General features: G+C 52.1%; 1 protein-coding gene across 1 annotated transcript; it reads right to left on the bottom strand.

Annotated features, from left to right (window-relative positions):
* Positions 1-1,304: 1,304 nt before the first annotated feature.
* LOC144944531 (charged multivesicular body protein 6-like) lies at positions 1,305-7,507 on the bottom strand. The gene is made up of 8 exons (XM_078872764.1): positions 7,299-7,507; positions 5,889-5,998; positions 4,210-4,297; positions 3,354-3,440; positions 2,895-2,960; positions 2,581-2,661; positions 1,934-1,997; positions 1,305-1,420 (listed from the first exon to the last, which is right to left on the bottom strand). The coding sequence occupies exons 1-8, from the start codon at positions 7,365-7,367 to the stop codon at positions 1,335-1,337; spliced, it is 651 nt and encodes a 216-aa protein (XP_078728890.1). The 5' UTR covers positions 7,368-7,507; the 3' UTR covers positions 1,305-1,334.
* Positions 7,508-15,265: the final 7,758 nt, after the last annotated feature.

Below are 15,265 nucleotides of genomic sequence, written 5' to 3'. Positions count from 1 at the left end.
CCTCCCACTCCCCACCCAGCCCCACCCAGCCCCTCCCTGCACGACGGACACAATAATCCCCTGTGGGCTGGTGTAACCAGGAGGTTCCTACCAGTATAATTACAAAATCAACTGGGAACTTGTTGTAACCCAGGTCTGAGGTGAAAGAGAGAAAGCAACACATGAACGACAACCCTGGCTGTGTCGGGTGGTGGCATGTTTAATGACACATTTATATATTTACGCGATCTAACAAAAAAAACCCCGCATCATGAAACCGTATCTCAGTCTGCGTTGTGGGAAGCCCCCTCCGGCAGCTACGTCAGGCCGGGAATCGGCCGCGCTCAGCCAACAGGGTTCCGGCGCGAGACGGCACATCTTCCCGCCTCGCGATGACGGTATCACTTTGTTCGGGAGAATGATGGGGGCTTACGGAGAGGAAGAACTGCAAGATTGTAGATTTGTTTTGGTCACAGGGGCAGAGTTTAGGCGCCATGCTGACGCAGATGCTCACTGGCATCTGATCAAAGTCACCCGGTTTGCGCCCGAAACCCCGTCGGGTCTTCGAAGCCAAGCAGGGTTTGAGCCTGGTCAGCGCGTGAGCGGCGGGTGATCGCCACGACGCGCCACGCTGTGGGCAGCAGAGGGCAGTGCAGAACCGTACTGCTCTGCTCCCACGCCGATGCCACGCACCTTCACCACAGCCCGCACTGACCGGCGTGGTGAAGTATGGTCGCGTAAACCCCACGACCCGCACGCTGGTGGGGCGGGGGCCTTCATCCAGCAGTGGATTAACGAAAAAAGGCATGTGCATTTACACACGGAGATTACGTTCTGCCGGAACAATCCAGAACGCCGTTCCGAGAATAATTTTGGCGCCCAATATCGGTCCGATTATCGTAATAAAGGGTACAATAATAATCCTACATTAGTGTCCCCTATAGTCCTATACAAACGTGGGCTGTGATCAGGTTTATAAAAAGCTGTTCATAGGATTATAGGGCAATGAAGGAGTATTACAGATAGGCGTAACGTGTAGTCTAGTGGTAGTGCCTTACGCAAAATAATCCAGACTCCAAGCCAGCCTTGCAGCGCTCTGGAAAGCATCGGGTGGGAAATTAAACCCCAGGTGGCGCTCTGACAACGAAATAATAAACACGCGCACAGCAGTTCACTCGCGTACCACACCGTGGCTGGCACAATGGCCCTCATCGCTGCCTATAAAACACTCTCATTCTGTCCCACACACAGGCCCCCCACCCCCCCTAGCCCCCCACTCTCACTCCGTCCCACACACAGCCCCCCCCCCCACTTAGCCCCCCCATAGCCCCTCCAACCCCTTAACGAGCGTTGGGTCACGATGCCACCATTGCCTCCTCTCGCCTCGATGAGTCGCTCGCCGCCGCCTTGCCCTTGGCTTTCGCTCGCTCCCCCCGTCTCGCTGTTGGGGACGACAGAGAATCGAGAGAGCACGCACAGAGACAACGCTAGCGTCGTGTAGCCTTAACAGACTGTTGTGGGGGGCGAGGTGGGGGGGGCGGGGGGCTGGGTGGCTAGCACACAGGCCCGGCCGGAATATATAGGCGACAGCACGCACAGGCGCACTCGCAAACGCGCACGCAAAAGCGGCACGTTGCAATCCTCCACAATCATCATTATCGTCATGCATGTCCGTCAGGTGTACACCCCGTGGCGGAGCGTGGTTGGCACGTGGCCCGGCACTGACACTTCTCGTAACGGCCTCAAGTCGCACTTGGCCTGGCGCAAGCGCCGCCGTGGTGACGTCACCCGCCACATGGATGGCGAACGGCAGCCGATGCGTGCGCGCGCGCATGTGTAAGTACGTCTGTGGCACGTGCATAGGAATGCGTGCATTCTACAACGTGACGCGAGGGTAGGCGCTCGCGCGAGTAGCTGCACGCCCGTGTGCGCTGGCGCAGCGTCTGCCACGCACCTTCCCTCTCCTCGTCTGAAGGTAGCTCCTCATCCGGCGCATCTGGCAGCTGCTGCTCCGCGTCCTGCCGACCGCATCGTCAACGGGGCGAGAGGAGCGAGGGTGAGAGCGGGCGAGCGGGTCGTACTGGCGTGTCGGTGGCGGGCGAGCTAATTAGCGAGCGAGGATTAACGTCGGTGCGTGTTCGCCGCAAGTACGTGTGGTCATGCAGACACGATTCCTTGCAAAATGTTTCTGTTTGGTGTTTGTAACATTTCAACACCTGTTTTATGCCATATAGCTGCGTGAGATGTGACCACACATGTGTGCGTGTGGTGGGTCGAGTGAGTGAGCGGTGACCCGAGTGTCGGTGAGGATGTGAGTGTGTAAATGAGGTAGTCAGTTGAGTGATGGCCAAAGTGAGTGAGCGAGGTAGCCGGCGAGCGAGCGAGCATGCCAACGAGAGTGAGCGAGCGATCGCACGTGCGGGCAAGGTGAGCGAGTGGGACAGCGCGTGTGAGTGATTGAGGCGGCAAGTGACTTGGGTGTGTGCGAGAGTCGGTACACGAACGGCTGAGTGAGCGAGCGAGTGAGTGAGTGAGTGAGCGAGTGAGTGAGCGAGCCAGCGAGGAGGGGGGGGGCGCGATTGCGGCGGCGGCACGTGGCACCTTCGTGATCTCGTCCAACTCGGCGAGCACCGCCTCTTCGTCCTCGTCGGAGAGACCGCCGGCCAGCAAGTCGTCGATTTGCTGGGAAGAACATCGCAGCGGGACACGTCGGTCGCCGCGGTCAGCCGACCCCGACAGGAACGCTCGCGCGCGAGCCAGCGAGAAAATAACATCGTCATCGAGCACGGGAGTGCGGGACGCAAGGCCACGTTGCCGATTTTACGACACGGGACGGTGTCGCGGTGTCTCGGATGCGCCGTCGGTTTTGCAAAAGTGCCGACGGGAATGCGAAACGCCGCAGTTTGTTCGCTCACCCGCTGATAGTCGATGGAGTCTTGCGTCTCATCCATTATCCTCTCCACTTCCTCGATCGACATCATCTGTGGGGGTTGTGACGCAGGCGTATGGGAGGGACCGCACAATCATCATCGTTATTGTCGTCACTGCCACCGTTTGTCGTCGCACTCGTTATCGTCGCTGTGGTGATACTTCTCCACGATTTGAGCTTTGGGCTATTTCGGTCTTTCAAGCCTCAACACACGAGTCAACAACTCAGTCGACAACTACGGGATTAAACAAGCTATTCGGTGGTGCTGCTGCTGTGCCGGCAGTGCTGCACAAGCACAAATCGCGAGGGACGTTTTTTTTCTCGAAGTGAAGACGGCCACCCTTGAACCGAGGGGCCCTCACCACTGGGCGGAGGAGTGAAGAGGGGCGGTGAAGAGGAGGAGTGAATAAGAAGAGGGCGCTACCCATCTCACACCACGGCTCACCTCGTGCATCTTCTTCAGGCACTCGTTCCCGACCTTGAGTCCCTCGATGACCTTGGCCTCGATTTGGGCAAACTCGATGTCCTGGACCTGTGGTGAGGGACGAGCGGGGCAGAGTCAAGGATGCGATGGGGATGGCAAGAGAGAAAAGCAACGGGAAAGGGAATGAGGGATTGCCGAGAAACGGAAGTTCTCAAGACAGAGGGCACGGCTCAAGATGAGCAGCAGCAGCAGGGAGGAGGAGGAGCTCCGGTGTGGGAAGGCGAGGAGAAGGACGAACAGCAGCAGAATGCATACGCGAAAAATTACACGTAAGGAAACGTGCTCTCCAATTAATCAGCAATGTATATATACGTGAAACAACACACAATGTCATGGGACCTCCTTTGCCAGTACTAAAATATACTAATAGGGTTTTTCCCCTTTTTTCTGGCAACAAAACTGATACCTTTTGCAAGGAATCATGCTTACATTTAACCACAATACTTGCAGTCAAATGCAAACAAAAAACAATACTCTGATAATTTATGCATTGTCCTTGAAACTGATTGGTCCGCACCAGAGACAGCTTTCTTTAGAGCCTAGTCTATGGTGTTCGACCAGATGACGCCAAAAGGCGCACAGTTCAAAGGCAACGCACTATCAGAATAATGAGAGCTCGGGGTGAGCAGCTACATCATGGGACCTCCTTTGGTGAATGTAAGCATGATTCCTTGCAAAAGGTATCAGTTTTGTTGCCAGAAAAAAGGGGAAAAACCCTATTAGAACACACAATGTGGCAACTTATAGTGGGGGGATTGCTGTACTAAGGGTAACAGTTCGTGTGCGATGCCGGCGGCGGCCTCCGCCAAACCCTTACCATGTGCTCCAGATTTCCGATCTGTGTGTCGGTTTTCTCCAAGAGCTGCTCCTGATATCTTTTCTTCTTGAGCAGAAGCATCGCTTTGCTGTTGTGGAGCGAGGCACAGGGTAAGGGCAGACCGTGACGTAGTACGCACCGATGCAAGAGGAGCGATTGTGGTCTCGCCGCCACCACCCCCACCGCCGCCGCAATTTGACGCGCATTCTAAGGTTGTGCTGTGCACATTTTCACATCGTCCTTCCGACGTGTTGTCGCGTGTCGTACGCCAAGGCGTTTCACAGGGTTCTCACCACGTACTGGGAGCTTCGTCGGGCAGTGAATTCAATCCGGTTCTATAAGAATCTCCCAGCACCGCGCTAGACTAGATAACACCACGTCTACAGCGTGCCTACACACCCCGTGCCATACCACCACTACACTCCTTTCCTACAAGCCACTCCACACCATGCCACTCCACTAGAGGCATACCGAAATTTGGTTTCGGTTTCGGCGCCGAAAGTTGGCAAATGGCCTCTTTCGGCATACTTTAGATTTTTTACTTTCGGTTCCGGTCGAAAGTAAATTTTTAACTTTCGGTCTGGTTTCGGTTTCGGTCGTCATTCATCAACAGAAGATCTATTTTAGAATATAACGCCAATGCTACGTCTATCACTCTGCCTATCGGCCGGTCAGTCAGCGCTAGGCAATCCTATGCGATAGGCTGCAAACACACACACACACATCAGCAGCAGCAGCTTGGGAGCGAGGTTACAGCCGCAACCATGGTCTGCTAATGTATATACGACCGGTCAACAGACGGCAGCCTGCATCTCCATCCGTGGGTGGAGTTTCTTTGGCGGGACGACAACAAAGTGCCTCTGTTGTCTGTTCCCAGCCGCCTGCCCGCCTTGGCTTACGTGTTTCGTTCGCTTCAGTCTACACGCGTGTTCATACCGAGATTCGAAGTCTGACAATTAGAGGCCAACCGAAATTAGGTTTCGTTTTCGGCGCCGAGAGTTGGCAAATGGCCTCTTTCGGCATAGTTTCTGTTTCGGCCGAAGCCAAAAAGTTGACTTTCGGTTGACTTTCGGTTTCGGCCGAAACCAGAAATTCAGTTTCAGTCGGCCTCTACACTCCACACCACACCACTCCTCGGCTACACAACCATGCTACGTCTACACACCACTCCATGCCAAAACAACACAGCACTCCATCACCAGACCACGCCACTCCATGTCTACACGCCACCCCACGTCTAAACACCGCTCCATGCTTACACACCAAGACACTCCATCGCCACACCACACCAGTCCACCCGACAGCACACCACCACGCCACCTCACACACCGCACCACAGCGCTCCATCACCACACCACGCCACTCCACCGCCAGTCCACCTGACAGCACACCACCACGCCACCTCACAAATTGCACCACAGTACTCCATCACCACACCACGCCACTCCACCGCCAGTCCACCTGACAGCACGCCACCACGCCACCTCACACACCGCACCACAACGCTCCATCACCACTCCACTCCACCGCCAGTCCACCCGACAGCACACCACCACGCCACCTCACAAACTGCACCACAACGCTCCATCACCGAGCACCCGCACCACTCCACCACCAATGCACAACCACAACCACCTCACACACCGTACCGCCCCCCCCCCACCGCCGCCTCCGCTCACTCTTTCTTGCCGTCCCGGAGCAGCTTGCGCGCCAGCTCGCGCTCCTTCTCCAGCTGCAGGGCGATCCGCTTCTGGTACTGGCGCAGCTTGTCGCGCTGCTGCTTCAACTGCTGCACTCGCATGCGGGAATGGGGGTGGGGGGGGCAGCAGCAGGGGTACACCACGTGTTAGAAGTCTCCCTCAGCCCGCTGTGGATGCAACTCTGTGTTGAACTTCTTTCGCGCCGTGCGGAGCGCGACCGTGATGATCGGTTGGCACGATGAGCACGGTCGGCTACGTGCGGTGGCGAACGATGCTGGACGTACGTATGGAAAAAGACAGGCGAAGTTTCGGGCTATGGCCCTTCTTCAGAGCCACGTGCTCGAGATGTTGCCGATGTTTGTACGTTTTAAGGCCACTTTTAGTAAACGGAGAAGGGGAGTTTACCACGCAAGCCGCTGGATGCCCACAACGCGGCACAGAACCCTCGCCACCCATCATGTCAACACCACCACCACCACCATCATCATAACCACCACTATCACAAAGTCGTCACCACCACCACCACAACCACCATCATCACCAGTACCACGACCACCCATCATGTCAACACCACCACCATCATCATCATCATAACCACCACTACCACAGTCACCACCACCACCACTACCTACACCATCATTACCACTACCACGACCACCCATCATGTCGACACCACCACCACAAACACAAATCATAACCACCACTACCAACACAAATTCATTACCACAACCACAATCATCACCACTACCACCATCATCGCCACGATCATCCATCATGCCATTACCACCACCACCATCATAATCACCACTACAATCATGGCATCACCACGAACACCATCATAACCACTACTACCACAACATCACCACAACCACTCACCATCACTACAAACACCATCATCACCACCACCATTACCACCACTACGACAGCGTCATCATCAACAACACCACCACCAACAACAACCACCCACCATGTCATTACCACCACTACCATTACCACCACTACCACAGCGTCATCATCAACAACACCATCACCACCAACAACCACCCACCATATCACCACCACTACAAACACCATCATCACCACCATTACCACAGCGTCATCAACAACACCACCACCAACAACCACTCACCATGTCATTACCACCACTACCATTACCACCACTACCACAGCGTCATCATCAACACCACCACCACCAACAACAAGAACGACCACCACCACTACAAACACCATCATCACCACCATTACCACCACCACACCCTCATCATCAACACCACCACCAACAACCACCACCACTCACCATCATCACCACCATTACCACCACCACACCCTCATCATCATCAACACCACCTCCACCACCAACAACAACCACGACCACCACCACCAACTCACCAGCACCGCCCGGTCTTGCTCGGTGATTCGCGACGGCGCCCTACGCTTCTTGCCAAACAGATTCCCCATTGTCTCCTCGTCACCATGACAAGGAGACCGTCCACTCTCCTCCTCCTCTTCCTCCGCTTGATTCCAATCCTCCTTCTCTCACCTCTTCCTCCTACTACGCCCGGTCAACTCGCGCTTTCATTTCCCTACAGCGCATCGGCATAGGAGTCAGCGCCACGCCCCCCCGCCCCACCGGCAGCACGTGACCGCCCCCTCGACCCCTGAGCCAATTGGGGGCGACGGCGTTGCGCGCGAGCCTGGGCGGCTATGCGCTTATCCGGTCTATGGATTTTAAAAGCGGTGTTGGGGAGGGAGGGGAGGTAGAGGGCAGGGCGAGGGGGGGGGCAGGAGGAGGGGCAAGGGGACAGGGGGAGGGGCAGGACGAGGGGGGAAGGGACAGGGGGAGGGGCAGGGCGAGGGGGGGGGGCAGGAGGAGGGGCAAGGAGAAAGGGGGAGGGGCATGAGGAGAAGCAAGGGGACAGGGGGAGGGGCAGGAGGAGGGGGAAGGGACAGGGGGAGGGGCAGGGCGAGGGGGAGGCAGGAGGAGGGGCAAGGAGAAAGGGGGAGGGGCATGAGGAGAAGCAAGGGGACAGGGGGAGGGGCAGGAGGAGGGGGAAGGGACAGGGGGAGGGGCAGGGCGAGCGGGGGGCAGGAGGAGGGGGAAGGGACAGGGGGAGGGGCAAGGCGAGGGGGGCAGGAGGAGGGGCAAGGGGGAAAGGGGGAGGGGCATGAGGAGAAGCAAGGGGACAGGGGGAGGGGTAGGAGGAGGAGGAAGGGACAGGGGGAGGGGCAGGGCGAGGGGGAGGCAGGAGGAGGGGGAAGGGACAGGGGGAGGGGCAAGAGACAGGGGGAGGGGCAGGGGCAGGGCGAGGGGGGGGGGCAGCAGGAGGGGCAAGGGGGAAAGGGGAGGGGCAGGAGGAGGCGCCAGATGGCAGGGGGAGGTGGGATCGTAATCGGGCATCAAGAAATCAGATTCACAATTTTTTTATTTAAACCCCAGCGATCATTAACATTTACTGCAGCCTTGCACCCCTTTGGTTCTCAATCGTTTAAACAAAACAAAAAATGTACAATGTTAATAACTAGATCGGGTTCAATGAAACTAAGTTGTAACTGACGTGTATTGAGATGATTTACCTTCTTAAAAAAAACCTCTGCCCATGTCTCGCAGGGGTCTGCGTGCATTCCAGGTGAAGAACCACAGTACAGGGGTAATCCGATGAGCTATAAAGCTCTTTTTCACAGATGCCTAGTAGGTGGCAGGTCAGACCGTTACGAGAATAGAAAAAAAAACTGAAAGAGATGCAAAGTATAGGAAATGTAAACAAAAAATACTTAAAAATATATATATACAAATAAAACGAAGTTCTTATATTCTTGGGTTTTTTCGGTAAAGTCACGTAGGTAAAACATTAAAATTAAAATTAATGAAAAGTTAAATAATTTTAATTTTTTACCTACGTGACTTTACCGAAAAAACAAGAATATGAATCCTTGCAGTCACGAAAGCTTCAAATCCGAAGTTCTTATCTTGCGATCCTCGTCGTCACGTGACCCCCCCGCCACCACCCCCGCCCACACGACGATTCGTCACGTGGCGGTGACGTCACCACGGCGCGAGGTGCCACCTTGAGGCCACGTGAGGTTGTGGGCGTCTCGCTGCTGGCAGGAATTCAGAATCTTCATGATGGAGCTGCTCACCTCGAACCGAGGCCGTAATTATAATATATATTGGGGGGGAGGGGGGCACATCCCCCCACCCCCCCCCCATATTCAAATATGTTCAAAATGTCCCCCCCAATATATTGCTATAAAATATATTTCTCTTCTTGGTTCATTCGATAAAGTCACGTAGAAGGGAAATAATAAAATAATAAAAATTAAACATGATAAAATAATTATCACGACGTTTCGGCCACAACGCAAGCAGCCGTCCTCAGGTGAAGAATGGCTGCTTGCGTTGTGGCCGAAACGTCGTGATAATTATTTTATTATGTTTTATTTTTATTATTTTATTACTTCCCTTTTACGTGACTTTACCGAAAGAACCAAGAAGATGAATCCCTGCAGTCACGAAAGCTTTAAATCGAAAAATATATTTCTGTTCATATGATTGTGGTTATGGTTGTACTTTATTAATCCCTAATTTCTGCCATTACATACAATGAAACAAGAAAAGGTAAAAAAAACAGAGCAATGTAATACAATACACTATTAGAGATTATTGTTAAAAATAAATAAAAAGTCCATCCTATGTGTTAGTGGATTTTTTTAATATTCTAGGCAGGAAATGAGTTTTTAAATTTATATTTATTTCTGGGGGGGGGGGACCCCCAGACCCTCTGGAAGATTTGGTCCCCCCCAATGTTGACTTCATGGCTACGGCCTTGCCTCGAACTATAAATGCTCTGACACGTGCATTGTCCTTGTGCTGTTCGCCTTTTGGCGTTGTTCTCTGGTCTGACACTGGGGAGATCGGGCCCTAAAGAAGGCTGTCTCTGGTATAGGCCAAGGGGCCGCCCATAAATGACGTCACGCGATTTTGGACGATTTTTTACCCCCCCCCCCCGTCGTCACACGGCGTCACAAAAAAGTCAGACCCCCCCATCAAATATGACGTCACAAAGCTCTGCCCCCCCCCCCCCCGAAAAAAAAACATACTTAAAATCGCTTTAAACTATTGTCATTGTAGTGCGTATTTAATGTGGCGCGTGTGTACTCAATGTGGGGGCCAGGGGGGGGGGGGGGTCGCGGCGCTTGCAGAGTGGCTTCGAGGCTGTTGCACCACACATGCATTGTCAGAGCATGTTTGTTTGTGGTTAATGCACACTTGATTCCTTGCAAAATGTATCTTATTTGGTGTTTGAACATCTTTGCCAGGAAGGGTAAACCCTATTCTTATTTTTCCTACTTTTTTTCCTGGCAAAAAAGGTCCCATGATACTTCATGGAGACTACAGGAGGGATCCGATGAGGTATGAAGTTCTTTTTACAGATGTCCAGTCTGGGCGGTTCAGCAAGTTAAAACAGCAAACACGGGACAGGTATCAGGTGTTATGGGTTCTTCTACTTTTTTTCGTACGGCTGCTGATGTAGACGCAGACCAACGACTACGATTTCACATTCAGAGTCTCAAAAGCCGTCCTCAGGTGAAGAACAGGTCTGTCGATAAGACAGAGTCTGAATGACTTTTCGACAGACCTGTTCTTCACCTGAGGACGGCTGCTTGCGTTGTGGCCGAAACGTCGTGAGAATTATTTTATAATGTTTTATTTTTATTATTATTATTATTATTTCCATTCTACGTGACTTTACCGAAAGAACCAAGAAGATGAATCCCTGCAGTCACGAAAGCTTTAAATCGAAATTTCGTTACACGTTGTTGCGGTCCGTTCTGGATGACCGCAGTGGCACACTCCTGGAAAGTTTTTAACGATCCATTTGTGCATCGGGTATCCGCATCTACTGCCATGGTTTGTGCGGATACGATTCAGGGTGGAACACGAGCTTCGTGGAAGATCAAACCCAGGGACTGAGACCACCGGCAGATGTACCACCTGTGGCTCCGCACTGCCAACTTTACATCATCTCATCTCAACACATTATAAAGGGCACCCCCAGTGGAAGCTGTCCCTGTGTTGGTGCACAAGGTGACTCGGCACATGGCCTACAAACGGGCTTTATGAAGTCTTGCTCGTAGGGGAGACGACGATAACGATTTGCTGTGCGAATGACCAATTTAACAATTTTCGGGTGAATTTTTGATTCGTACGCCAGGGGGCGGTCTGACTCTTGCACGAGCGGAGCGGTGGCGCAGTGGTTGGCGAATTGAACTCCCTACGTGGCCATCCACCCCCTCGTGTGCCGCCTTCATAGGCTCCACTCGCTAACAGCACTTGCCCCAGCAGCCTTTGAAAGGCTATAGGGAGATCTTTGTATTTTGTATCTATGGATGATTGACACGTGTCGTGATGATTGACACCGTAACCGGTCCAGAGTTTGATGATGATTGACACAGGAGCTATGACGCAGCTCTTTGGGCGCTGGGCCGCCTACGAACCCTGACAACCCGAGTTCGATTCCTGGCGGCGACTAATATCAGGATTAGGGATATCTGAGCCGGTCCTGGCCTGGGTGGCCCCCCCCCCCACTGCCCCCCCCCCCGCCCCATTTCACCAACACGCACTGACCAGCGCGGTGATGTATGGCCAAGTCAAACAACTCCCATGACTTTTTCATTCAGACGCTGTCTTCTCGACAGGCCTGTTCTTCACCTGAGGACGGCTGCTTGCGTTGTGGCCGAAACGTCGTGAGAATTATTTTATTAAGTTTTATTTTTATTATTTTATTATTTCCATTCTACGTGACTTTACCGAAAGAACCAAGAAGATAACTCCCATGACGGCTACTAAGGCCGCCGTCTGTCTGGCCGATGTGTGAAACATCTCAACATGATCGCCTCCGGCCGTAATGACACCTTCGATGGCACCGCACCCCGCGATGGGTTGTAGGATTCATCCATCACGGGGCCGTGGGAGATTATGACGGCACGGTGAGGGATGCCCTTCATCCAGCAGTGGACTGACAAACGTCTATAGAAGATTCGTGATAGACTCACAAGACAAAGATTGACGAGCCCCGCCCCCTCCCTATCTAAGCGGTCACCTTAGGGGCACCGCGTTGGCGAGATGTTAACTACCTCGCTTGGTATACAGGAGGTCGTGGGTCCGAGCCCGACCCTGATGCCTGCTGTATATTTAGAGTTTGCGTGTCTCTTTCTCCCCGTGGTCGCGTGGATTTGTATTCAGCTCCTCCGGGTTTTCCCTCCACATTTAGAAACACGCGCTTAGAGCATTTGGCTGCGATAAATGCCCACGTGATAGGCTACTTCGTTGAGCTATCATCTCTGATAGCATGGTCGCTTCTGAAAAAGAGCTAGATAGCTCAGTGGGCCTTACCTGGTAAAATAAAAAAAATAGTTTAATGTGTTTACCTTTCAAGGCCGGGACGGCACACGCACGAGGGTTGGGTTGCAATTACCACGCCCGACCGCCTTTGTATCCCCACGTGGCGATGTTTACACACCGCACCAGGTTCTCGTTTGAAGCTGAGTCGACTTAGGGGAATGTCCACGAGCGGGTCAAATAATCGCGACCGCGGTGTTCGTGGTCGTTAGCGGGAAACGAACTCGGGTCGCCGGGTTCATCATAGCGCAGTGCGCTAACCACTGCGCCACCGCTCTAAATTTGATTGACTCACACCCCCCCCACCCACGCGTACACGCGAGCCCACGTGTCTCTTGACTGCGAGCGCGGGCGAGGTAATACGAGTCTGACTCACGGCGATGATTAATGATTTCATTCGTGAGTGACGGAATAAGTGCTCTGCTCTGTGCAGAGTCCACAGTCGCCCGTTGCGTTGGGCAAACACGACCTCCCGCCCTCGACGTGTATCGTAATAAAGTAATTAAGATGGGAATTAAAGACCACCACATATCCGAGCAATATAATAACTATGGCCCAAATGGGTCTCGTTTCTAAGTAGGCTATCAACGGATTTTGGCTCTCGGGTTTGTTTCATCAGGAAATTATTTAGATTTTTTTTTTCTTCCGCCCAACTATCATCATCAGCAGGCGCGTCGTCATTGCGGCCATTGTCAGTCATGATCAATCCACTGCTGGATGAAGAGTGTCCTCAAGCCGGCGGCGTGTCCGCTTATCGAGTGGATAATATTCTACTTAAAAATACGAGCACGCTAATTATTCGGTAGAGCCATGCGGTGGCGCACGTGGCATGTAATCCGGCAGTGTGGAGGCAGCAGCAAAGGTTGGTGGATCACATGCAGATTTAGTTTCAGTTTCATTTATTTAGGTATAACCATGTGAGCCATGCGGCTCTTGACTCGGGTGCAACCGCGACAAAACAAAAACATGAACAAGAAACATCTTAACGTGACTACACGCAACAGAAACATCCAGGAATTAAACAGCAAAGTCTTCCAGAAAAAAAAACACCGCATTTCAACGCTGTGTGCAAAAATCCCAGTGGGATGCAAGTCAAACAATAATAACCATGAGACAATGTAGATTCAAGTTATCAGGATAACTCTGTACTACAACAAACAAACATGGCTAAACCGAAAGTTTTCAAACTCACCAAAATAAAGCTATAAAAACAATGTAACAGTGATCATAGGAACTGAGATTCAAATTTCACAATAAACGATATACATAACATGTACGACCAAACTTTGCAGTTATAGCTGCCTGCATGAGTCACTCCATAACAACAGGAGTATCAGTAGCAGAATCAAAAATTGTCAATACACCTTTAAAGATCAGCACACTATAATCAAAACTCAAGATCATACTTTGCAGCGGTCATCCGGAACGATACATTCGATTGCCATACCCTGTCTCGCCAGGAGAAGGCGGCATAGCCTAAGTGCGGCCTAATATCATCCATCCCTTCTGCAACGAAGTGGCTTATCATGTGGAAGCGTATATCAGCCAAACAATCTCAACGCATCTTCTTGGTTCTTTCGGTAAAAGTCACGTAGAATGGAAATAATAAAATAATAATAATAAAACATAATAAAATAATTCTCACGACGTTTCGGCCACAACGCAAGCAGCCGTCCTCAGGTGGAGAACAGGTCTGTCGAGGACTGCCAAGACAGAGTCTGTCTTCTCGACAGACCTGTTCTCCACCTGAGGACGGCTGCTTGCGTTGTGGCCGAAACGTCGTGAGAATTATTTTATTATGTTTTATTTTTATTATTTTATTATTTCCATTCTACGTGACTTGACCGAAAGAACCAAGAAGATGAATCCCTGCAGTCACGAAAGCTTTAAATCGAAAAATCTCAACGCATGTTTCTAATTGTGTGTGTGGGGGGTGGGGGGGCCGTATGATCCGTAGAAAAATACACGCGACCAAGGGGAGAAAGACACGCAAACTCCAAATATACAGCAGGCGTCCGGATCGGGTTCCAACCCACGCCCTCCTTGTACACCAGGCGAGGCAATTAACATCTCCGAGTAATCGTGGCGCCCCAGTGTCACTCCCGTCGCACGCGTGGACTTTCTCCGGCTGCTAAGGTTTTATCCCACGCGTGTTAACCACTCATTAGTTTGCGATGTGGCCACGCAGTTAAACCCACACATTGTGGCATATGCGCTCCTTCAACGGAGAAAGACTAAAACGACACGATCTGTATCTCTCCGCTGAAGCCCCGTGTCGTCGCGGCCAGCAGCAGACGTTGACATTGGCATTTTATCTCCTGAAGCACGTTTGCTGCTGCCATCGTACGCAAAAAACTAATAATTAGAATTGGCTAACAAAAAAACTATCTTCATATATGGAGGACTGCCAGAGAGAGTGGCCACTTGTTTGATAGCTGCGTCCCAAAGCTCGGGTTTGTGGTTCCTCAGCGATTGTGAGAAGTGCAGATTTGTACGAATAACGACGCGATATTTCCAACTAAAACATCATCATCATCATTATTATCGTGTGCTCGGTACAGGTTGGAATGTTTCATTCCTCGCCGTAGGGGGCGGGGGGGGCGGCTATGTCTGGGCCACGTGCGACGTTCTCTCCACGCCGTCCTTGATATTTAGTTTTAAAGTAGGACTCGCATTAATGTTTCTTTATCATCATTTTTTATCCACATTTTTATGATCCTATTCTCTCACTCTCCTCTCGCTCGCTCGCTCGCTCTGCCATTAAACAAATATGCGGATGACTCACGTATGCGTGTTTCATTGTTATAATTTTTTTTATAATGCGTTTGGAAAGAATGGGTCTGAGAGGGTCCTTCGCCTGGGGGGGGGGGGAGCGGCGGGGGGTGAGAGATGAAGCGATGAAATCAGCACGTGTGTTTGCAGCTGCGAGGTGGATGATGATGATGATGCCGACGAT

The sequence above is a fragment of the Lampetra fluviatilis genome, chromosome 35 (genome assembly GCF_964198595.1).
Source record: "Lampetra fluviatilis chromosome 35, kcLamFluv1.1, whole genome shotgun sequence".
Lineage (NCBI taxonomy): Eukaryota > Metazoa > Chordata > Hyperoartia > Petromyzontiformes > Petromyzontidae > Lampetra > Lampetra fluviatilis.
Note: the sequence above shows the minus strand (reverse complement) of the source record. Positions and strands in the feature narration are given on the sequence as shown.

Coding starts and splice junctions, on each gene's coding strand:
- LOC144944531 (XM_078872764.1), bottom strand. CDS start 7,367: ATGGGGAATCTGTTTGGCAAGAAGCGTAGGGCGCCGTCGCGAATCACC. Junction 4,298..5,888: donor CTCCGGGACGGCAAGAAAGA/GTGAGCGGAGGC, acceptor GCTCCACAACAG/CAAAGCGATGCTTCTGCTCA. Junction 2,662..2,894: donor ACTCCATCGACTATCAGCGG/GTGAGCGAACAA, acceptor TGTTCTTCCCAG/CAAATCGACGACTTGCTGGC.